General features: G+C 33.5%; 1 protein-coding gene across 1 annotated transcript in view; it reads left to right on the top strand.

Moving 5' to 3' along the window:
- The first annotated feature begins 483 nt into the window (after positions 1-483).
- The window catches only part of LOC128984060 (ovochymase-1-like), a 43,520-nt gene continuing 17,136 nt past the window's right edge, over positions 484-26,867 (top strand). The window contains exons 1-10 of the mRNA XM_054403343.1: positions 484-558; positions 8,916-9,013; positions 9,883-10,028; positions 10,123-10,419; positions 10,631-10,763; positions 11,163-11,295; positions 13,644-13,771; positions 19,784-19,912; positions 23,761-23,962; positions 25,874-26,088. Coding sequence (XP_054259318.1) covers positions 9,004-9,013; positions 9,883-10,028; positions 10,123-10,419; positions 10,631-10,763; positions 11,163-11,295; positions 13,644-13,771; positions 19,784-19,912; positions 23,761-23,962; positions 25,874-26,088 — 1,393 coding nt within the window. The 5' untranslated portion in view covers positions 484-558; positions 8,916-9,003. The remainder of the gene's footprint in view (positions 559-8,915; positions 9,014-9,882; positions 10,029-10,122; positions 10,420-10,630; positions 10,764-11,162; positions 11,296-13,643; positions 13,772-19,783; positions 19,913-23,760; positions 23,963-25,873; positions 26,089-26,867) is intronic.

Here is a 26,867-nt window from a genome sequence, read left to right as displayed (position 1 = left end):
TAAAACATGTAAACATTGTTATTTTCCTACTCTTTCTCTCAAAAAGTCGAGCAGCAAAATAATACGCATATCCTTTTCTTTTAACACGTTCGCTGCGGGTTACCGCCCGGGCGGTAATGTGCACCCGCCAAACTTATTCCGTTTGAGTGCAGCCGCACTCCGGTGTAGGTCGGAGTATTTTTGTCCGTGCTTCGTGTATGACAGTGGCAGTTTTGTGGTGCAATCCATTTCTAATTATCATTACTCGTTCCGAAACTATACCTGGTGGATTTTGACTCACTCATTACGTTTGTTAACTGTAATTTTGTGCTATATTAATTTTGTTTTATTTTTTTAATAATGGCATCTACTGTGGGTGTTTAGCAAACTACGTCAACTCTTGTCATGAAACAGGACATCACCACACGTTATTTGATATTCGTCATAACGAAATATGAAAGCCAATAGCCCGGCAATGGGGTTTGTTCGACGCTGCGGGCTGCGCCGCACTGGAGCTACGCCTGCCATTTGATGGGCAGCAGCGAACGTGTTAAGACTTCGTGGGCAGAGCCTAGATTTGTATACAGCAATGGTTTTACTTATCTCTGTGGTCTAATGATCACTACTAATCTTACTTGTTTCCTATAATCAATGACAAAATCATTGAGTAAAAAAATAACTTCACAGTTCTAAAGAATATTTCTATATTCAGCCAGCTGTTAGTTAAAACATTATATATTGCACTAAAACAAACAGAAGAGTTTAAAGATTGCTTTAAAAAATAATTTGAACATCTAGTATTTGACTATGTATATTTTATTATGTAAATTACCTGACAATTGCTCTTATGCTATTATGCTCTTACCAAAGAATTGAACAAATAAATGATTATTATTATTATATACATTACACATAATATAAATAAGTCAACCATACGTGTCTTCTCATCTTCATCCAAATGCTGAATTTGTGTCACAAACGCTGAATGTTTACAGCTGTTATGTTTAAGCAAATTATATTAAACCGAAAGCTAGCTTAGAATGTTGGCGTCAGCTGCTAGACTTTTTAAAATTTTAAACTTAATTTCTAAAGAACTGGAACCCTAAACTAAAATTATGGCTTCGACATTCCCTAGTTCTCAAAATTATCTTTCTTTCAACACAAAAATCATGAAAATCCGTCAAGTGGTTGATTCAGAATAGTGAAATAAAAAAAACCCTGTCTTGTTTTAATATTATAGATTTCAAATGAATATTTACTACATACTGAGTAACTTTACCAAACTATAGGTATGCACATTTTTAGCCCATATAATTTTTTTGTAGAACATGATGCTCAATCCTCTAAATATTTTGAATTTTACTTTTTCTTTCTTCCCCTATCATAGTATATATGGAGAAAGTATTGTTTTCGTCAACATTTTTGAATTTGAACTTTGGGTGGACATATCCATTTTGGGCCCCCCTGGAACCCAAGAAAGTGGTTTTCGAAGTGTTGTCTCTGTGTGTCAGTGTGTGTGTGTGTGTGTGGGGGGGGGGGTTGGGCTAAAGACCAATAATTTCAATGGTGTCTCCAAGTGTTTTTTTTTTAATTTCTATTTTTAAAAGCAATTTTTCCATAAACCCATAAAAAACAAATAAAAGGCAAAGCCCTCACTGACTCACTCATCACTAATTCTCCCACTTCCCATTTACCTAGGAGGCTGAAATTCGGTACACCGATTCTTTGGGCATTAAATAGGAAAACTAAGTAGTTTTTATTCTGATCGGGCTTTTCGGGCTCCGCCCCAGTGGCTTTGGACTTTCGCATGTTAACCTTATAAGTACTCATATTTAAATGGAATCAAAGAATCTCAACAGCTGGTTCAACTAAACAGGTTGATTCTGTGATGTTCAATAGCATTAAAGAGTTAATAGGTTTACCAACAGGGTGCAGCACTATTTTTTTACATTTAAAACTTCAACCTTTTCTTTATTGGAGGCGAGTTAGCGTAGCGAACGAGCTGACCTGAAGGCAAGTGAGCGCAGCGAACGAGCTCCAACCTAAAGGTGAGTAAGCGTAGCAAACGAACTTTAATCAGGACGTGATTGAGCCATGCGAACGAGCTCATCTTGAAAATTAATGAGCATTGACATAAAACCACATTAGGACACGACGACTTGACCAATTGAGCAGATTTTTTTCATGAATAGAGCCAATATAACCACAGGCTTAGTGGAGATAGTCATTTTTAATTTATTATTAATACTTATGAAGTTAAACGGGGCAAAGCCCGCGGGTACAGCTAGTAATTTATAAATAAAAAAACTTTTTAAAATACCACGGTTTTAAACACCCTAAAAAGTAGAAAATTATTTATAAATACGTGGAGAGAATATACTTGTAATATTTAAAACAAAAATCGTGGGGTGCATGTAATAGCTAATTTACGATTTTCTTCACCTATTGAATTATTAGCTATTTTAAACCTCAATTAGAAAATATAGATTTAAATACTTTTTTAATATTTTTTCTTTGAAATGGCAACCATACAAAGTAGGTATTTTAAGACAAGTATAAATGGAGATGAGTGTAGGATGAGTGGCGCGATCTTAGTCTTGTTAGTGACTAAGACCGACTTATTCCTTAGACCCAGCTGTTAATTAATAGTTATTTAACTCATACAAACAGGATGTACTGTGTGAATTTGTTTGTTTCCTATCGACAGCTACCACCTCTTTATTATTATCTTTATTGGATGTTCCTCACGTTTTCGTTTTAAATCTTAAAAAAGTATTTATTCTATCCACATAGTTATAAATTATTTTCTACTTTTTAGTGGGTTTAAAAACGTGTATTTTTTAAAAGTTTTTTTATTTATAAAATGTTTTATACTTTTTAGTCTTTAATGTGTATATGTTTAGTGAGTCGGTGACTCAGTCAGTAGCGTCGCGGACTTCGGGCCCAAGGCAGCGATGTCGTGGGTTCGGATCCTGGTCACTGCCGATAACATTTTATCAGTACAGTTCACCTTTGTACTGTACCGGCTCACTCCTTGCTTTGCTGTAAACGATCCAGGCACGGGCGCTTAGTCTATGTGGACGGGCAAATGCAAGGTTAAAAGAGGCCGCCAACCTCTTAAAAAAAAAAATGTTAAATCTATTTTATGGCCTGTTAATACATCACCAAAACCTTTTTTAACTGCAATCAGATGATGTTGCTACTATTCTCATACCTAATCATACTTTAGAATCTTTCAAGAGCAAAACCTGTACCTCTTAACCTCTGCTCTTTGAAAAACCTGTCAGATTAAAATATTTACAGCTGACTTCAATTGATGTACAGTATTTGAATATTTACATTCTTCGAAATTAGTACAGGTAAAATAATACAAAAACACTCAATATAAACAACAAAATTTGTACATTCATGAAATTTCACCTGTGTGTTACTAATAATATGAGAAGTGAAGATCCGATGAGTCCCCAAAATTTTGGGCGTCCTAAGGCCCTTTTTGGGGCCCTTTTTGTTCCGAAGGGCCCTTGTTCCTGAATAATTTTGTTTTTACGTTTAAGGTCGAGTGAGGTGTGGTTTTCGATGGTTTTAGTTATTTTAAATCAATTGGGGCTAGTTTTTAAGTGTATTAAACCACTCCATACAGGGTGTTTCGAAATATTATTACTTTTTACGATATTTAAACTTATTCATAAAGTGATAAAATTAGTTACCTCCATGCTCTATATAAAAGGGGATTATTGAAAATAACTGTAATTCTTTACTATATAAGAGGGAAGGATCACAAGGAGTAAGAGAAAATATTAAATACCCCCATCACAGCAAACCTGCAGACTAAGCGAATTTTCATTTGCCCGATTTTCAATTAAATCTAAAATAGCATTGAGTTTAATGAATACTTAGGTTTGCTGCTACAAGGAGGCTAATAAAGTGTGTTTATAGTAAAATATTAATAGCCTAGTATAAAACACATAAATTTGACAAGTTGTATTAAGATATATCAATAAACAAACAAACAAAATCATTTTACACTATTCTCCTTAAGAATAACATGGAATTTTAAATTTACAATTTTTGAATTTTATTCGTAACTAATACACTTAAAAACCCGTTAATATACTAAATTATTTGTATTCTTTAAGCTCTTTAAAATGCTCTAGAGAAAAATTGGGAAACTTTGTCTTTTGAGGGTCAAAGATTACAAATTTTTACCACCTAAAACTTGTTCCATGGACCGATTATGCCGGTTTCGTTAAAACTGAACCAAAATTACTCGAGTTATCATGTTTACGGACACGTATAGCCTATAACATGGATATATTATATTATATATATGTATATAAACACATATATAATATTTTGAGTGGATGGTGCTTTAGGCTTCTGGGGGCATCGAAATGAAAACGTAAATCGGTTTCGGGTCTATGTTTTACCATAAGACCTTCGGTAATAGCTTATCTCCTATATGGGATGTTCGCTAAAAGGGGATGCATTAAGTTTTACACTATAACATAATTACATAGGTTACTAAGCAAAAATTTCAACTTTTAAGGTGGTGTGAATAATCTTTCAACGTGTTTTTTATGCAAATCTATTATTAAGACCAATTTCAAATTGATATGTATTTTTCTTAGGTAGTTATTTAAGTTATTTTTTTTACATTTATTAAAAATTAAAACAATTGTATTTGTATAAAACCTTACATTACATAGCCTATTAAAATGAAGTACTTAAACTAAAGCTATTTTTCTACAATTTCCGTAGTATCTCTCTTTACAATTTCATCATCACAACACAATAATTATTCTCAGACGATTCATTAACAATTTTATTATTCTTAGCAACTTGTCCATCTTTACTGATTTTGTCCAAGTTGGTGTTCAAGCAGGATTCCCCTTTACAAACCTAAAACCTTGCATATTGCAGAACAGGCAACACCAATCTTAAAGCACGAACAATGTGGTGCAAAAACACCTTTCATACATACTGACGTTTTCAACTTGTATCTTAAGTTCCTCAAACTTATTTTCAATCAATACAAGTACGGTTATATTTCGTGGTTATGACGACCAGGACAGCACTAAGACATCAGAGCAGCATTGTCGGTACAAGCATTTTTGTCCTGAACAGTGGGAACGAGGTTTATGGGGTAAAAATTGGGTTTTCTTATTTACTTTACCCTCAAAACACAAAGTTTCCCAATTTTTCTCTAGAACATTTTAAATAGCTTAAAAACAAATAATTTAGTATATTAACGTGTTTTTGTATGGTTATTAGTTACAAATATAAATACTAAAATTGTAAATTTAAAATTCCCATGTTATTCTTATGTAGAATAGTGTAAAATGATTTTGTTTGTTTGTTAATAGATATATTTTGTTCAAACTTGTCAAATTTATTTGTTTTATACTAGGCTATTAATATTTTACTATAAACACACTTTATTAGCCTCCTTGTAGCAGCAAACCTAGGTAATCGTTAAATGCAATGCTATTTTAGATTTAATTGAAAATCAAGTAAGTAAAACGGAAATTCGCTAGGTCTGCAGGTTTGCTATGACGGGGGTATTGAATATTTTCTCTTACTCCTTGTGATCCTTTCCCCTTACGTAGTAAAGAATTAGAATTATTTTCAATAATCCCCTTTTATATAGAGAATGGAGGTAAATAATTTTATCACTTTATGAATAAATGTTTAAATATCGTAAAAAGTAATAATATTTCGAAACACCCTGTATGATGTGGTTTAATACACTTAAAACTACTCCCAATCGATTTAAAATAACTAAAACAATCGAAAACCACACCTCACTCGACCTTAAACGTAAAAACAAAATTATTCAGGAACAAGGGCCCTTCGGAACAAAAAGGGCCCCAAAAAGGGCCTTAGGACGCCCAAAATTTTGGGGACTCATCGGACCTTCATTTCTAATATTATTAGTAACTCACAGGTGAAATTTGATGAATGTACAAATTTTGTTGTTTATAAAACCCTATTTTACCTGTACTAAATGTAAATATTGAAACTTTTGAAGCCCATACTGCCCATGGGGCGTAGTCCAAGGGAAATGTGAAAATAAAGTGGTTTAATATTGCATTGTCATCCATTTGTGAGATATAATTCAATTTCCAAGTATCTAGCTCATCAGTAAGTTACTTTAAAATCGATTGTAAAATTTATACCAAACAGACAAGAAAGCGAGCTAATAAAACGTGTTAAAAAATCAAAGTTTCTCAAAATTGGATTGAACAATTATGATTAAATTTTAGTGCGTTACTAGCAGCCTGCATCACCTCTTGACTTCAAAATCCGTGATATAGCCTATTTGACATATAGTTGATACGGGTGAAAAGGATTATTTCTCATCATAACTCTATTATTTGCGTTGCGTGCCCTATTATTTTCATTGCGTGCGGGATCTCTTCGAGGCATCTAAGTAAAACTATAAATGCTAATGAAACATGCTATGAAAACACAAAAACTCTTCTTTACATTTAATACAAATATTACAATATTTTACTTAAATTCCCTAAAACATCATAAAAAACATTCTATTAAAACACAAAATCCTATCACGACACAAAATCCAACGTAAGTCATTTTCTTCTTTACATTTTTAGCATTAAAGTACTTTACTTGAATTCACTGAAACATCTCCAAATACAGATAACCCCATTTTCGTATGGATGTAAACAAAATGGTATTATGGTAATCTGTTTTGATGTAAACAAATGTAAACTTGAAAAAGTTTAGATGATTGACAACAAAATTCTGCACATAGACTCTGAAACTTTAAAAGCCTGTAGGAGGAAAAGGCTTTCATGAGATATCATCTAAACCCGCAAAAGGCACATCTAGCGGATAAGAGCTTTAAATTGATACACAATATGCCTATAAAATAAATATTTAGGGGTTGATTTGCTGCACACAAAAATCCAACAAATTCTTTTAATAATTTAAGTACTCATATTTGACTCTGATCAAGATAGTAAAACTCAAGGTGTAAAATTACGGTTCAAAAGTTATTGCCACTTTTGTGATGTTTTTTTCATAAAAATCCAATAAAATAACAGAATATCGGATTTCTGAAAAACAACCACTAGCCTAGACCCTTTTATTATTAAAATTTATAATGCTTTGGTTCTTGTAGCTCTAAACAAAATTGTAAAATTTTGTGTATGCTGTAAAAAAAAACGGTTCAAAAGTAATTTCAACTTTTGTAGTTATTTCTTCATAAAATATATCATAGTAGTTACTCCCACCCCACATAAGTGCCATCAAACTTAGTTTTCAGCATTGGAACCACATTGGAAACCATATAGGTTAAGGTTAGGCCTACTTTTACTTTCTCCCCCTATACCATAGTATATGGAGAAAGTATTGTTTTTGTCAAAATTTTCGAGTTTGAGTTTTGAGTGGATATATTCGTTTTGGGTCCCCCTGGACACAAAAGAGTGGTTTTCGAAGTGATGTCTGTGTGTGTGTGTGTGTGTGTGAGTGTGTGTCTGTGTGTGTGTCTGTGTGTGTGTGTCTGTGTGTGTGTCTATGTGTCTGGATGTGTACAGAGCTAGGGACTACACCTGTGGTCTGATTTCAATGAAATTTGGTATGTAGGTTCTAATCCGTGGTATCTCCAGGGTTTTTTTCATTTTTTTGAAATTTTGATTTTTTATGGGGATTTTCCCATAAAAACCCATAAAAAACTGGAAAAATCGGATTTTCTCAAAAATGGCCCGAACGATTTTGATAAAAATTTAGTATGTTGTAGCCCTTTAAAGTCTGAACAAAATGGTACAAATCCCATTTCTGTAAAAATTATGGTTCAAAAGTTATGGTAAATTATGTTATTTTCCCATAAAAACCCCATAAAATAACAAAAAATAGGATTTTAGACAAAAATCCGGTTTTGATTTAACAGAGTATGTTATGATCCTTTCAATTTTGATAGTTTTCGTCATTTTTTAGAAAATGTTATTTTTAATGTGGATTTTCCCATAAAACCCCATAAAAAACTGGAAAAATAGGATTTTCTCAAAAATGGCCCGAACGATTTTGATAAAAATTTAGTATGTTATAGTCCTTTATATTCTTAACAAAATGGTACAAATCCCATTTCTGTAAAAATTACGGTTCAAAAGTTATGGTGGATTATGTTATTTTCCCATAAAAATCCCCATAAAATAACGGAAAATCGGATTTTCCCAAAATTGGCTAGAACAATTTTGATAAAAATTTAGTATGTTATAGTCCTTTAAATTCTGAAGAAAATTTTACAAATCCCATTTCCGTATATTTACACTTACCGCTTACACATGAGAAAGGTTGTTGACAATCTTATGGGAGAAAGTATGTGTCAGAATGCTGATACCGTTTATTAATTTCTACTATTCTAACATATTAAAGGCTACTGTTTTTTTTTTCATGAAATCTAGATTGAACACATTATCTAAATAGAGTTTATGGTATTGTAACCTGTTTAAAAGTTTTACATTCATTGTCAGAAGCCTTTCCTCTTATAACAACATATTAAACATTAAATAGGACCATGAACACAATTAGAGAATTAGAGTTAGAGTTGAATTAGAGTTTGATTCAAGTTACTTTTTAGCATCTTTCTTTTTTGACTTTTAAGTATATCATTAAAAATATTAATATTAATTATTAAATTATTTTGACTATTACATGTTATAATAGTCTAGATAAAAATTTGGTTTCTATTCATTTTTAACCATTAAAGACTACCTATTTGTTTTTCCTACTGTTCACGATTTCATAAACTCCAAACAAAATGGTATGAACCCAACTACTGTATAAATTACGGTTCAAAAGTTATTGACCATTATCTGATTTCCCCCATAAAATATCATGATAAGGGTTCTTGACAAGCTAATAGGAGAAAGTAAATTGCCAGCTTTCTATTGCCATTTATTTATTCATTTCAGGGTGATTATTCTTTTCTTTTGGAATACTATTGAAAAAGTGAGACTGGATGAACTTGAAGAAGTTTTGAATAATGTAAATGTATCTGAAATGTCTTTAAGTAAGTAGAAGAAGAATTTATATAAAGCTACAGACTTATTTTTAGCAATAAAAAATAATATACTGTATAATTAAACAGTGTATAGTTAAAAAAATTTTCATAGTTTATAAACAGTTTAATTAAACGCCATGTATTTCAAATTGTACCGTTGAAAGCAAAACTGTTTTTGGTATATTTAATCCATAGGCGTAACTAGGATGACCCTAAGAGGGTGGGGATTGCACCAGGGGTATCTGGTGGGGGGGGGGGGTATTCCAGACTATTTGTAATTGTAAAAAAGTCACGTTTTAAGGCCAATGGAGGGGGGCCTTAATGAACCCCTGATCCCTCCCCACTGATTGATGTATTATTAACTTTGACTGGAAGCAAATTATAAATACCGTACTAATAATAAAAAAAAACCAGATGACATACAAAAGACCCATATTTTTTATATTATATTTATTTATTGCTTTATGAAAGTATTGACACTTCAGTAGTGGTACAAAGATGCAAAAGGCAATGAAGTTATTCCAATACCACAAATTGATTTCAAAATTCAGCTTCAAGTATTATGATCTAGGCGTCTACTTTCTTCTTGGTGTCTGCAGTAATGCAAGACTCCAGTGTTGTACAATAATTTAATATTGGCTAATGGTCATTGCAAAAAAAGGTATAGCCAGCAAAAAAACATACAAATTTGTAATGGAAAGGACAAGTTTCAAGTTGAATTGGATATGTTATCATGGAATATATTAAACCACGCTGGAATTTATTTAAGGGATTTAAGGTGATATCTTTTGGTTCTCTATTATGTACCGGTACATATATAATAAATATCAATCAGTATAGTGGGGGCCATTGGTAATAAATCAAAATAAAATTTGCAGAGGGTGATCACATATCAGATGGAGCTTCAAGAATGAAGGATCTGATACCATGGTGCATGGAGGGAAGTGCAGAAGGGACTTGTATGGATGCAGAACAGTGTTTCTTGTTGTCAGGCCAGGTGGGACAACCGTGTGATGCCCACAGAGTTTGCTGTACTTGTAAGTATACGATACCATGGTGCATGGAGGGAAGTGTAGAAGATACTTGTATGGATGCAGAACAGTGTTTCTTGTTGTCAGGCCAGGTGGGCCAACCGTGTGATGCCCACAGTGTTTGCTGTACTTGTAAGTATACGATACCATGGTGCATGGAGGGAAGTGCAGAAGGGACTTGTATGGATGCAGAACAGTGTTTCTTGTTGTCAGGCCAGGTGGGCCAACCGTGTGATGCCCACAGTGTTTGCTGTACTTGTAAGTATACGATACCATGGTGCATGGAGGGAAGTGCAGAAGGGACTTGTATGGATGCAGAACAGTGTTTCTTGTTGTCAGGCCAGGTGGGCCAACCGTGTGATGCCCACAGTGTTTGCTGTACTTGTAAGTATATGATATCATATGGTGCATGGAGGGAAGTGCAGAAGGGACTTGTAGGGATGTAGAACAGTGTTTCTTGTTGTCAGGCCAGGTGGGCCAACCGTGTGATGCCCACAGTGTTTGCTGTACTTTTAAGTATACGATACCATATGGTGCATGGAGGGAAGTGTAGAAGATACTTGTATGGATGCAGAACAGTGTTTCTTGTTGTCAGGCCAGGTGGGCCAACCGTGTGATGCCCACAGTGTTTGCTGTACTTGTAAGTATACGATACCATATGGTGCATGGAGGGAAGTGTAGAAGATACTTGTATGGATGCAGAACAGTGTTTCTTGTTGTCAGGCCAGGTGGGCCAACCGTGTGATGCCCACAGTGTTTGCTGTACTTGTAAGTATACGATATCATATGGCGATATAGGTGGGGAAGTGGGGAGAGACGTTGTTGCAATCGCGGCAGGCAACGACTTGAACATGCAGCCCGGCTTCGCACACTATAAAAAATATAGCGTGCCGCTATGCGTCACAACGGAGGGGGGAGAAAATTGTGCATTTTGCATTTTTAACACCTACTTACCATCCTAGACAACATATAAAAAATTTAGAACTACCGGACCGTTTGTAAGTTAACCCCCCTATTTTTGTCTCTATTTACTGTACTATAGGCCGCAAATGACTCACTTTCTACTCTTGTTATGAAATATATTACTATTTAATTTCTTTTTACATATGTTTTATCATACATTTCAGCCATCCTTTCTTGTGGAGAAGGATCATCCCTAAGTTTCTCCTACTTCAAGTCTCCAACTTATCCACAAGAGTCATCTGGTTCCTTAGCATGTGATTATGATGTGTTTGTTCATCCACATACTTGTGCCATTAGGTAGGTACCGTATTTAAATAGTTTTCAATGTCAATGACATCATACAAGTTTGTTACCGTACTTAATATTCCTCAATATAAGGGAAGAGGATTAAATAATAAAGCATCCCATATTTATCTCAAAAATATATTTCTGATGGCATCATTCAAATTAGAAGAGTTTCTATTGATTAGAGCCTAATGTTCCGTAAAAAAGGGTTTTCAACGATAATTTTTTTTAAATAAATTAGTTTTTTTGTTTTTCGATGCCATATAATATAGGTATATATTTTATATTTATGCAGTATGAACTAAGGTAGAATTTTATTCCTTTACACTGTACTGCCTGTTTCATTGCTGTGCTAAAGTTAAACTTTTTTTTTACAACAATTAATTAATTTAATTTCGCTTTCGTGGCTTTAGAATCAGAAGTAGATTTATTAGTCTTCTATCTTTTTCCTAGGCTAGAGAATCAAATTATTCTGACTGCGACAGCTCATTTTATACAGTCGTCAATGATTCTGAAATTAGTTAAATGCCAGCTTAACATTTCAATATCTGATTATCCTTTTTCTACACTGGACATCTACACATAAAAAATACAAACATGATTTGTACTTGCTTAAACCCCAAAAAAGTACTTCATATAGGCTATTGATGTTACAAAGGACCATTACCATTATTGAAGATTTATCTATCCATAAAACAAGTATCTATCTATATATTGATAGGCAAGCATGTTTCTTTAATACCCCCGCCGCAGCAAACCTGCAGACTTAGCGAATTTCCATTTGCCTGATTGGATTTAAACTAAAATGTCTCCTTAAAAATATCACATTTATTCCCTATTTAAACAGAATTAGTTTATTGAGTACTTAGGTTTGCTGCAACAGGGAGGGTAAATTTTTTTTAAATGTAGAATATTAAAAGGTACTGTGGTTTAGTAAGAAATTAATGTATTTTCCAACTTTTATCAAAATATGTTCATAAACAAGCAAACTACAACAGTTGACTTATTCTCCATAAGAATAACATGGAAATTTTAAAATTACAATTTTTTTGAATTTTCTCCGTAACAATTAGGCGCATAATAATGCTTCAAACAACTAAATTATTTGTTTTTTTAAGCTCTACAAAATGGTTTAAAAAGAAATTTGTGAAATTTTGTGTTTTTAGGGTCAAAAATGGGTAAAACCTATTTTTACCCCATAAAACCCTCCATAAACCCCCGTTCCCATAGTCCGATCATGCTGGTTCGCGAACTCATTCATTTTTATCCCGCCTTACACCTTTAAACCAAATTTTATCAAAATCGGACAAAAATTACTCAAGTTATCGTGCGGATGGACACATATTTAAATATCTCTATATATAGATATATAAAAATTTGAAAGAATGGTGTTTTTGGCCTCTGGGGACATCAAAATGTAAAATTAAATCGGTTCTGGGCTTAGGTCTTACCATGAGACCTACGGTAATAGCTACAGTAGAACCTCGATAACAAGACTCTCGTGGGGATTATTAAATAAGACTTGTTATCAAGGTTGACTTCTTATTGAGGTTGGCAATAACATGTGATAAAGGGTCAAATACATTCAAGGGGATTTGAAAATTACACTTGTTATCAAGGGTGACTTGTTATCGAGGGTCTTCTTATCGAGGTTCCACTGTACTTCCCTATAGGAAAAATCGCTAAAACCTTTTTTCTCAGCTCGTATGCATCGCAGGGAAAATCTACGCATACTGTTAGAAAGATATTTTCCTGTAGATGTGCAGAATCCATTTTAAAATTAAAATAGGCTAAAAAATAAGCACAAAAAATGAATTTGAAATTAAAAAAAAAATAACATGGGCTTTACGGGTTGCCATGCTGGTGACGAAATACAAACAGAAAATCAAAACAAATGGAACAAATTACAATCACATGTTTTATTTACAGCGTGGGTTGAAAATAGAGAAGTCTACCTTTGACTTACATCCCCATGTTGTCACCGTAGTTTATGTGAGCCACCAACAGATTGCGCTGATCTAAATGACTAATTTCGGTTGAATACACTATGTTTTTTTACTAAATCAAACTTATGGAATGACTTATTATGAGCTATAGCAACTGTTTATGACCCATAAACTTTGTCAGCAACAAAAAATCAGGTAGAAAACATGATTTTAGACACACATTCTGTGACTGGCTCACACAACTACATGAGTTTTTTTTAATGGCGACAGCTGGTCCATATAGATGGAATGTCTACTTCAGTATCCAATAGTCAATGGGTGTACGTACTTTACATATTTTTGGTCGAATTTTCGACCACTGGATGACCACTAGTTTTCATTTATTAGCCACTAAACTAAACTGCGTTATTGCAGGATTGACTTTGAGTCCGCCAGTTTGGCAGGCAAGCTAGGAGGAACCTGTGACATTGACCAGTTGTTCATCCTCAACTCTATTGATGGACCGACAAGTGGACTTTGTGGACAACTCTCAGGCTACTCCAGTAAATTGTCTTTAACTAATAATGTTGTGTCATTATGGCAGAGATGCATCTCAGTCCTTTATGAATAATATTGACTAAGCAAAGTTTGAGTGAACTCTCAAAAATGATTTAATGGTTATTCACGAATATAAGATAATAATCATTGACATAGTGCCATAACTATTATGTTCATTTTTGAGTTGTTTAATTGCTTGTATACTAATAAAATCAAAAAGTTATTTTATAACTAGCAGAGTACCCGTCCTTCGTACAGGGTTGGCATATAAGTATAAATGCTTATTGTAGTTATGGGAGAGGACACGGTTTAAGAAAATTTTGTCTTTTAATTTATACGGTATCCTATAGTGTCCTACAGTATCTACCATAGCCCTAATTTTCTACCACTGCACCTAAACCATGAAAAAAAGTTAAGTTCTCATTGTGTACCACAACTTTTTGTTGCTAGTTGGTTAAAATTAGCGTTAGTATTTTTCGTGTTTACTTGTCACAAACATCCATCCATCCATCCATACATCCAAACTTTCTTACTTATAATATTAGTAGGATAAGTAAACTGTTGTAATATTGCTTGTTTATGGATCAATTTTCATCAAACTTGGCAAATGTATTTATTTCATAGTAAGCTAATGATATGTTCCTTAAAATCACACTTCGTTGCCCTCCCTGTATGCAGCAAAAACCTAGGTACTCGTTAAACCTAATGTTATCGTTGGTGCAATTAGTAGCGCCATTTGAACAGCTACTGCAAATCAGCGCTACTATTCTATTTGCTAGCAGCTATACCCGGGCCTTGCATCGGGGTCAGTATGCAAAAGAGACAATGTTGGTTCTTAGAAACATGCCAAATGGTTTTCCAAATGCCAAATTTAGAAACAAAATTTAACTGTACTACTTAACTTGATAATAGTACGTTTTTGTTAAATCTTACTGTGATTACTTATTTATGCTACCTACCATACAAAACCAAAGATAGATTTTAAGGTATAATAAAAGAATGTATTTCATGGTTTGCACTGTAAACAAAATACCCCCGCCGCAGCAAACCTGCAGACTAAGCGAATTTCCATATGTCTGATTGGATTTACACTAAAATGTCTACCGGTACTTAAAAATTTAACATTTATTTCCTATTTAAATAGAATTAGTTTAACAGGTACTTAGGTTTGCTGCATCAGGGAGGGTAAAACTGCTTTTTTTGTAAAATGTTAATAGTTAGTAAGAAATAAAAACATTTTCCAAATTTGATCAAAATATGTTTATAAACAAGCAAACTACAACAGTTTACTTATTCTCCATAAGAATAACATGGGAATTTAAAATTTACATTTTTTTGGAATTTTCTCCGTAACCATTAGGCGCATAGTAACGCTTCAATATACTAAATTATTTGTTTTTTTAAGATCTACAAAATAGTTTGAAAAGATTTTGCAAATTTTTTTGTTTTTTGGGTCAAAAATGGGAAAAACCTATTTCTACCCCATAAAACCCCCCATAAACCCCCGTTCCCATAGTCCGATCATGCTGGTTCGCGAACTCGTTCAAGTTTATCCCGCCTTACACCTTCAAACCAAATTTTATCAAAATCGGACAAAAATTACTCAAGTTATCGTGCGGATGGACACATATATATATATATATATATATATATATATATATATATATATATATCTATATATAGATATATAAAAATTTGAACGAATGGTGTTTTTGGCCTCTGGGGACATCAAAATGAAAAAGTAAATCGGTCCCGGGCCTAGGTCTTACCATGAGACCTACGGTAATAGCTACTTCCCTATAGGGAAATTCGCTAAAACTATCACAATAAACCTCATAAAACTCAGAATAAGAGCCTAGATTGATAGGGCAATGATTATAGAATCTTAATTATTTCCTATATCCATGAACAATTTTTTTACAACGAATTATTCCCTCTAAAATATTATTACAGCATTTCACAAATATTAGAACAGACTCAGTATAATAGATCATAAACATAAACAAATGAAGTAACTGAAAGATTCATATACTAATGAAATTCAAATTATATTAACATATGGTTTGACAGCTCCATTTAAGTAATGTCAAATAATGTTTACATTCGGGCTAGTGACATCATTATTTTAAATTTATAATCCTTACCCTCTCTGTTCTAATATTCGTGCAGTATTTAATATGTTTGAACCAGCTGTGTAAAAATATGAAATCAACATTCATTTGACAGTTAGTTCTGCTTGTTTACATTTTTAAACTTTGTAGGTTTGTTCTTTGTTACCATGGATACCATCAATCAATATTTACTTTTAAATCTCTCACCTCAAATTTTTGAAAGCCCACGGGGCAGAGCCCTAGGACAATATCGAAGTGGGAATAGTTCTATATGTATCCTCGGAGCTGTAGCTTCATTTGTGTGCAATTTGAGCCCAGTCGGTTCAGTAGTTTTTGAGATTACCTCATACAAACACACACACACACACCACCTCTTCTTTATAAGGCTAGGGCCACACTTGGCGACTTTGTCGCGGCGACTTTTTTCCCGCGACTTTGTCGCGACGACAAAGTCGCTGGGGGTGGCCACAGTAGGCGACAATTTCAACCTTTCAGTTTACTTTTTTCCATACCAGTAAAAATAGAGTTTCGAGATGTTATATTGTATTTTCAAAATCGTGTCATTGATTATGGAAATAAATTAGGATCTATGACCATTTTTGTACGTTTTTTACCATCTTAGAATAAATCGATGTTTTTACTATTAATTGCAGTACCATAAGATTTAAGTGAATCTTCTACAAATTAAATCATATCGTTATAGTATTTTCATACGTGCACCGGCGCCTCTTTATATTTCGTACTAGGTCACGTAATAGTTTTTAACCATTTGCCTGCAACAAAGGAAATACAATTTTACTAAATTAATGTGTTAAACTATGTTTTAAAAACCAATGTGGACGTCTACGTCGTCAAATCCTCTGTTTAATATCTCTATCGCTATTTATTTTATATCTAAATACCCCCGCCGCAACAAACCTGCAGACTAAGCGAATTTACATTTGTTTGGCTAGATTTCCACTAAAATATTCACTTTAAACTTGTTGGATTTATTTCCTATTTAAATAAGATGAATTTAAATTAATGCTAAGGTTTACTGTGACAAATAAGGTAACCTAATGAGGTGTGCTTGTTAATTTAAATTTTGATGGCTTAGTATGAAATTAAAAATATTTATTAAAATACTGTTATAATTTATGAAAATATATCCATAAACAAGCGAACTAAAACAGTGTATTCTTCATCAAAATGGACATTTTAAATTTATAATTGTTTAAATTACCTCCGTAACCGTTAGGTTTACAACAACGCTTCAATTAACAAAATCATTTTTTTAGCTCAACAAAACAGTTTGGAAGGAAATTGTGAAATTTATGTTTAAGGGTCAAAACTAAGAAAAAATAATTTTATACCCCATTAAACTTAAAGCCCCTTAAACCTCCCATTCCCATGGTCCGATCATTTTGATTTGCGAGCACGTTTGAATTAACGTTGGTTTTAACATTTGTACCAAATTCCACTAAAATTTCATCATTTTTGCTCAAGTTATCGCGCTAATTGGCACATAGACCTAAATGTATACACTGTATATGTAAATACATATTACGTATATATGAATTTGAACGGTGGGTGTTTTTGCCTCTGAGGACCTCAAAACGAAAAATCAAATCGGTCGCGGGCTTAGGTCTACCATGCAACCTAAGGTAATAGCTTATTCCCTATAGCGGATAAGAGAAACATAGGTATGGAGTGAATTCCCTAAAACTATCGTTTATGGATAGCGTATTTTAATTTTGTAAATTTTTAGTTATATTTTGGATGAACATAGCTTTGGCGAGCTACTGACATTGAAGACGACGCACAACATTTGAAAAATACACGAGGTTTTGGATTCCTATTATACCAGAAGAGTTAAATCTCCTACAGCACACATGTTAACATGTCAACACTTATTTTGTCGATGACAATATTAGTATTTTAAAAGCATATTTACCATTTAACAAATCCAGTCCATAACTGTACAATATAGCTATGCAAATAGAGCAGCAAGGGTGTGTGAGCGAGCGACTTGTTGCCTAGTATGGCCGGTGCCATAAGATAACATGGGGAGCGTATTTGTCGCCGAGACCGAAAAACGCTCCCGGTCGCGTTTGTTTTTCTGTCGCCGGTGGTCGCAGGTCGCGAGTCGCTTAGTGTGGCCGCCTCCATTTAATTTAAAGCTACGCACTTTCATTCATTGACGCCGCGACAAAGTCGCCAAGTGTGGCCCTAGCCTAATAGTACTAGCAGAGTACCCGTCCTTCGTACGGGGTTGGCATATCAGTATCAAATGCTTATAGCAGTTATGAGTGAGGACATGGTTTAAGAAATTTCGGTTCTTTTTGAAGTTCGTTCGCTACGCTCACTCACCTTTAGGTTGGAGCTCGTTCGCTGCGCTCACTTTCCTTCAGGTTAGCTCGTTCGCTACGCTCACTTGCCTTCAGGTTAGCTCGTTCGCTACGCTCACTCGCCTCCAGGTTGAAGTTCGTTCGCTACGCTCACTCACCTTTTGCTGTTGTCATAAATGTAAAAGAAATAATAGTGCTAGTGCTGCACCCTGTTGGTAATCCTTGTAACTTTTAATGCTATTGAACATCATAGAACAGAACCAACTTGTTTAATTGAAACAGCTGTTAAGATTCATTAATTCCATTTCTCATAAGGTTAACATGGGAAACTCCAGAGCCACTGGGGCGGAGCCCCGAAGGATTTTTGGGATAAAAATATGCCTATATGTTAATCGGGAATAAGAGCTATCATCATGCCAAATTTCAGCCCGATCCGACCAGTAGTTTTTGAGATTAGCTCATACAAACACACACACAGACACCACCTCTTCTTTATAATAGTATAGAAGATAGATAGATAGATATGGCCCTACTGTATAGCTGGCTTAATGTGGGATTTATATGTCAAAAATACATTAAGAGTTTGTTTTATACTATTATTTTTATGTTTCACTAACTTTGAATTGTATATTAAGAGTATATTAAACATGCCTCTTACAGTACAAGCTCTCAAAACTTTAAAACTAATTTCTTTCCAATGATTGTGGGCTTTTTGTGCTCTTAACATATCAGAGCATGCAATGGATGGGGATAAATTAATGTTTAACTATTATTTAGAAGCTAAATAACATGTGAAAAAGCCTAATTTACGGATAATACTTAAAATACGGATAAACACTTAAAAAAAGAATTACAGAGTTTTAATTCATCTGGGACATAGTTTGGATCTTTGTGAATAATTTACAGTTTATTTTAACTCAATAAACATTTTAATAATGCCACAAGTTTCTTTTTTGTAGGACAATGTTTACATGGTAACAAGCCGGCGTGTGAAACCCTCTTAAACCTGTAAAAATTTAGAACGCATTTTACTTTCTCCCCTTATATAGAGAAAGAATTGTTTTCCTACATATTTTTTTTCATATTATTAGCTACAGAGCTACAGACTATGGTACTAAAACTGTGGTCCGATTAGGGTTTGGATGTTTTTTATCACAATTTTATTTACAATCTGTTCAGCTTTTTGAATATTCAGCAAATATGAGAACAATATATGTTAACAGCAAATATAAGATCAGACCTAACTTAAAAATATTTGAATGAAAAAATAACAATTATGAAACTATTCAAACAAAGTTTGAGCTGAGGTCTAAAACATGAGTTCTTCTCAGTCTAGTGTAAAACATGAAAATCATCCTAATCACCTGGCTTTAAGACAATGGATGAATTTAGTACATTTATGTGCTTTGTGCCTATTAATTAATCCATAATGGTATCAGTTTTTTTTTAATTACCTTAATTGATGATATTTTAAAATGTCATAAGCCGTTTGTGCAGTTTTTTATGCAAGCAACGCAGTTTAGGAAAATGCATAATTTTATAAGGCAATTTACATTTTGAAGTGTTAATCTATTTTCAGCAACAGTTGCAGTCAGCCCAAGCCAACTAAAACCTTTGAAGTTGGCATTTTTAATCCAAAATGAGATACAATATCACTGGTACATAAAAATAACACAAATACCGTGTGAGCTAGTCACACCTTATGAAGGTGAGTTACAGCATGCTTCCAATAAAACACAATTTTAACAAGCGGATAACGTTACCTTTTCTCTTGGCATACAAAAAGATGAAAAAATATTTATTGATCAGTTACTAATAAGTGCTATTTATTGCTTTTCATCACAAACGTAAACTTGATTTTTTATGAGACATTGAAACTCATAGTTCAGTTCTTAATACTAGGTGTATAGAATGTAAAAAAGTATACATTTAAAATATTATCTCTAATCCTATATATTAATAGGCAAGCATGTTTCTTGAAAACCTTTTTTCTCAACTTGTGTGCATCGCAGAGTAAATCTACGCATACTTTTAGAAAGATATTTTCCTGTAGATGTGCAGAATCCCTTTATAAACTAAAATAAGCTTAAAAAACAAGCACGAAAAATGAATTTAAAATTTAAAAAATTAACATGGGCCTTATGGGTTGCCATACTGATGTCAAATTAACAACAAAATATAAACAGAAAATAAAAATAAATGTAAGAAATTCTAAACGTATTTTTTATTTACAGCCTGGGTGGAAATAAAGAAGTCTAAACATTACATAATTTTGGTTGAGTTTTCATCCACTGGACCATCTCTAGTTTTTTTAGATTTTTTTATGGGAGAATATTATGAATATAAAATCATGTTTGATGGATTATAAGACATTAACAGTCCATTTTCATGAATAATTAATGGTGCACATCAGTTTTATGTTTTTAAAGAGTGAACCTTTAAGGCACCAAATCACTCAAAATAATAGCAACAGTGTAGAATTCAGTATTGGTTTTGTGTATAGTATAGAGTATAATAGATAGCTGGGTAGCCGATTGGGAATAGTGCTTGTATAGTAATCAAATGATCGCAGGCTCGGTCCTGAGAAAAGTTTGTAGCGTTTAATGGTTTGAAACCGGGCCCAAATGTCCTTGATCATTAGGGTTTTCAAAAATGGCTAATGGAAAATATTATGGTCTTATAGTCATAGTAAGAAAGCTACACAAGATGTCTCACATTATTCTACACTCATATTATCATATCCATCCACCTAACCCACCTCAATCGTATATATTATACTGTATAATATAATAACATGACATAATATGAGCGAAACACTCTAGATAACTTTAGTCAACTGACCCAACATTGAGTGTTTCCAAATAGCTCATCATATCAATGATGTGGTCTTTCATATTGAAATCAATGTTAATGATCACAATACTTGGATGGATATGATGTGATGTATGTTTGATTGCAGGTCCAGAGTTTTGTGGTCGAGTGTTCAGTGACCCGTCTCGTAGTAACCTGTACAACACAAACCCAACTAGTTCTCAAACTCAGTCAGTCTGGTGGATGACACCTGAACCTGCAATAAACACTTATTACTATGGTAAACATATTTCTCATGATCGTTTAGAAATTTTTTATGACATAAGTTATTATGATAGTATGACATCCATAATTTGTCTTAAAACGGTTTATTTTGTGTTCTTTTTTCCTTTAGTTTTTTACTATATATTTCATGTAAAGTTACAGGGAGGAAACAATATGAACAGGGTAAGTTTTTATAATTTTGTTAAACATGTTTTATACACAAGTCAACATTTAGGCAGATGGGGAATCACCCTTCCATTTGAAGGCACGTACCAAACGTTCCAAATATAGTAGGTACCGGTATAGGCATTGACTATGTATATATAGGGTGGACATAGTTAATAAGTTAATATATAGGGTAGACATAATTAATAAGAACATGTTTGTTATGGCTATTTTGGAACAATCTATGACGAAATTTGGTATTTACATTTTGATTAATGATGTATTCGCAACAAACCAATTTCGTTCACAAGTAAACTTTAAAATAGTTAGTTTATCTTATTAAAAACATTATGGTTTGGTTTTGATGTTAAACTGTTATCATGGGAGGGCTATTCCGAAAGTAAAGAACGTTTCAACCTGATGTTGATATGCACATGCTGATTACACACTTTAAAGTACAGGTGTCTTTGTATACTCAGTGACTGTTCAACGGTCACGACGTCTAGTTCTGCTGTACAATGGAATATTCAAGTTGAAAAAATGCTGCAATTGAAAAGCCTGCTAGGTGCTAGGTGCGGTCTGTAATAATATTTTTATTAAAACTCAAAAAGCTATAAAAATGTATTGTCAAGTGTGTGAAGTGTACACATAAACTAAGTTATTCAAAAGAATAACTCTGTTAATTAAATATTCTGTTTTTATTTAAATATTCTGTAATATCGGAAACAACATAATAAACTAATGTTCCTGCCCGGTAATGGTGCATCCAGATTAAAAAAGGCCAAACCAAATTTGACTTCCAAAATATTATTTTTGAATGACAATGCCCGACCTCACACAGCATTTATTATTTACTAGCAGTTACCCGGCGCGCGTTGCTGCGCTTAACAACTATTATTGTCAGGGTTTGCCCTAGTGCCTTATAATGGTGATTGGGAAAGAAAGACAAAAAAAGGAAATTGTAGTTGCTTCAATTCAGAGGGTAATTTGGATGAAGTCATCAGTATTCTTGGGATTAAGACTATTTCTCCTTTTAAGTGCATTTAAGTTTCGCATTAGTATTAATGGAGTTCCTTCTTTTAATGCCAGTAATGGCATTTGAATACCTGAGATAGCACGCACGATTATTATTCACTTAATAATTTATGTTAGATTGTGTGGGTATAGAACAAAAGATAAAAATATTAAGGCATTACCATCCCTTTTATTGTTTATAATACTTTAATCAAGGTTTTTATGTTTACATATTCAACATTGGAGAATTTAAACGTTGTTGAGTGCACATGTGTGCTGCGATTGGGGTTTAATATATTTGGACTTATTAAAAGTAAAATAGTTTTCTGTGCTGCACTCTGTAGAAACATTGTGGCACTATTTCAAATCATGACTAATACAGAACGTTGTGATTATTCAAACCTACAAAACAGTTGGTGAAAGAAAACATCTGCTTTTAAATTATATTTATTTGTAAACATTGTAGTTCAAAAAGTCTGACATTGTCCCAAACCCTCTGGGGCGGAGCCCTTTTGACGGATCTGCACCAAACTTCACAAAAACCATCCTTGAAAGATGCTTAATAATTCCCGAAAGTTTCATTACAATCTGTCGAGCGGTTTCGGAGTCCATAACGTTCAAACATATATATATATATACATACAAACTTCCTCTTTTATAGATATAGATAACATTTATCACCTTCACCTTCATTCATTCAAATCGGGAGATTTTCTCTCAACCATCCAATAGTTCAGATTTTACCCTGAGTGACTTTTGGTGCCCAAGATGAATTCTTTAGCAGTACAGCACATTGAACGAACTCAAATTGCTTGTAATCTAGTGTCTGAGATCGTTGGCGGCAAAATCATAGGAAAAAGCAATTTCAAAGATTATGCAGAAGTCCGCCGGTTTAAATGTATGATAAATGCCTCGCTTTTTTTATGAGTTTGTAGAAAATCAATATTTTAATTGCCATTTCAAATGTATATAATAACTATTTTCCTGTAGGTACAGACTTTTTATGGTATTTAAAAACGTTCCTTACTTTCTAGTTTCTGCATAGCCCTTGTACGATTCCTTTATTCATGACAAAAAATAAATATTATTTTCCAATATTATTAGCCATGGGCTCATCTCATAGCTGTTTTCTTTAGAGGCACATTCCTGACCAAAGTACAAAATGTACTTCAAAATGTACCAAAGTACAAAAACTCAGGGCACATGTCCCCGAGCGAGGTTATATTCAATGAAAACGGTCCTAAGTTGGGCAGTTATCTGGCTTTGCAGATGAGCTTTCAAAAAAAGTACTGTGGATTTCAGCTGCTACAAAGAAGCAAATTATGCAAAAGAAACCCATCAATAGAAATAGTTCATACAATGTGAGAAGAATCATCAATGGGTTTGACACAAGAGCTGGCGAGTTCCCTTGGGTCGCTGCCATAGGACTGGATGGATTATTCTTCTGTGGCGGAGCACTCATCAACAATCTATTTGTACTGACGGCAGCTCACTGTCTGCTCATGTGAGTGTAAACTGTCGACACGAATGAAATAATGTTTAATTTATGCCTCACAAACAATCAAATACAACTAAGGTTTATATCCCAAAAAGATTACTGGTTAGAAGCATGGTGGAAGGAAAATACATAGGTGTGCTATTCCCGTTATTTGCTGACGTCACCCACACTGCAAAAAAAAAAAAAATCAGCTGATGTATTGCCATATATAACGGGTGTCCACAAATTCTTGGTCTGATTTAATAGCTTTGCTGTACGAAAACCATTAGAGCCACACTTAACTTGTATGCCTTGTTTTGAAGGGAATTTAATCAAGTTTTATTTAATAAAATTGGTAATACCGTAACACAGCTGATTGACAACAATACAATCATGATTCAATATAATAACAAATCAGAAATGGTGAGTTTACAAAAATGGTGAGAAATCACAGTTTGTGTTGTTGTTTCACAAAACCCAATCCCCTATAGCGGTTCAACGACTATCCATTTAAGTGGGAAGGTTAACAGACACAATAATTGTAGAATTTGGGGGAGCTAAAATCCCAGGACCGTGATTGAAAATGAAAGGGCCAGTCCAAAACTAATCTTTGGTGTGGGGTAATGCATGATGAAATCATCGGATAATTTTTCTTTACCAAAGAAAATGTAAATGGGATTGTTTACTTGGTTATGTTGGAGTTTTACGTAGTCCCCCAATTATAAGAACTGCAACTTATGATAATTTTCCAGCAAGAAGGCGCTCCACCTCATTGAGCTAAATCCGTGAGGGATTTTTAAAATCTTCATTTCCCCGCTCACTGGATCGGGCATGATGGCCTGACCAAAAGGCCACCTCGTTCCCACCATGTAAACCCCAATGGGTTTCTTTTTGTGGGTATTTGTCAACAACATTTTCTATTCTTCCCTGGTTCATAATTTACACACACTTGCGGGATAGATTCAGGAATTCTGTGGCGTCTGTAACTCAGGATATGCTGACTAAAACCTGGGATGAAAAGACGTCTAGAAGATCTGCAGTCCACTGGAGGCACACAAGTAGAGTTGTGATTCGTTTGTACATAGTTATAAAATCTTAAGAAGTTACCTGTTATATCCGTAAATAAATCTTTATCCTACTATTACTCGTTTTCATACTATGCGTTTTCTTAATCAGGCCAAGACTTTGTGGACACCCGGTATTTGTTTTGATTTGATTGTTATTGTTTTCATAATTTTTTTAAATGGTAAAATGGTGTTTGCAATTCTGAGTGACATCAGCATATGACGGGAATAGCACACTATGTATTTTCCTTCCACCATGGGTTTAGAAGTGGGTCAAGACTGAAATTTTCCTGGTTTTGTGTATGCAAATTTATTATGACTAATGCTCATCAAATGACATTTATTAAGTTTGAAGCATTATTTTCTGGTACAAATCAAAGTTATATCTTGTGGATAATGTGAATGACACAGACCCAAACCAATCAGTCACTTTGTTTTATACCAAACAGTGTGGTATAAAGTTGAACAGGAGTAAAGAAAATCAGACTTTTGTTAATTCAGTTCAATTTAGCATCACATACCAATGCAGACTCTTGACTTTAAGCACCTTTAAGCCATGTGTTAGTTTAGATAATACGAGTTGTAAGTTATAACCATTAACGATGCCTAGTCATTAGTCTTTATACTCAAAAAGTATTAATAGACTAGCCGACACAAGAAGACTTCTTATCCACAAGCTTCAAATTTTACATTGGAATAAGAAGTTTACTTGTGTCGGCTAGTCTATTGTGTTTTTAATACTTTTTGAGTATAGACTAATGACCAGACATCGTTGATTATACAACTAAACAATGACTAAGTTATTATCTAAACTAACACATTTGTGAAAAATTGTGTTTGATTGTGTTTTATATGATTTTTATTTATTTTCCAGGCGAGACACACCAACAGAATCATTAACAGTTCACATTGGCGACTATGATTTGACTTTGGAAAATGAGACTCAACATGTTGTGCGAAAAGTTGAACAAGTAATATTTCACTCACACTTTCATCCATTTCTTCTAGCTAACGATATCGCATTGCTACGATTGAATAGTCCTGTACCTTATAGTATATTTGTGCAACCTGTTTGTCTACCATCTGAAGGTATAGTACATAATGAAATTGCACATTCATATAATGTTAGGAGTATATGTTAGAGAATTTACTTTCTTATTGAATGAGTGTTATCTTTTTGGTAAGTGCATAATATGAAATCTATTCTATACTTATTTACTAATTTATTAACTACTGAACCGATTGACACGTTTTTGGTGTCATTGAAAAGAGCGTAACGTGAAGTTGTGCAGGAAACTTTCTTTTTAGATAAATAATTAGAGAGTGAGGCCCTGGGGCCCTTTAAAGTTTCGTATTTCTCCATAAGATTAACATGGGAAACAAACTTTGTTTTGAAACTCCAGCTGTTGTCAGAAATTAAATATTAATTGGTCTCCATGGAAGCATGAGAAAATTCACAATATTTACATTTGCTTTGACATTTAAAAGTAAACAACCAGAACTGTCAAATGCCTATTTCGCAATTTCAGACAGCTGATCAAAAAAAAAAAAAAAACAACTATGTGGTAGGTTTATTTAATCTTAAACTTGAGGATAGATTATTTATTATGAATCTATTTCGATTATTATGAAACCGATTTTTCCCGTTGCGAAGCAAAAATTAAAAGTGAGAAGAAGAACATGTTAATTGTAAACAGTAATGTGTAAATAATTATCAATGTTGTATTAAAAATGTGTATAGTTTTGGATGATGGTTTGTGTTTAATGATATAAGTTATTAATTATTGAATTTTTATTTTAAGAATTTAGCATATGAGTATGCCTATGATAAATAACACAATTTTAGAGCTCTGCCAGTTTTTGCCTAA

This window comes from Macrosteles quadrilineatus, unplaced genomic scaffold, assembly GCF_028750875.1.
Source record: "Macrosteles quadrilineatus isolate MER2022 unplaced genomic scaffold, UCM_ALF_1.0 Scaffold_2__2_contigs__length_208266976, whole genome shotgun sequence".
Lineage (NCBI taxonomy): Eukaryota > Metazoa > Arthropoda > Insecta > Hemiptera > Cicadellidae > Macrosteles > Macrosteles quadrilineatus.
This window is presented reverse-complemented; position numbering and strand designations above follow the sequence as displayed.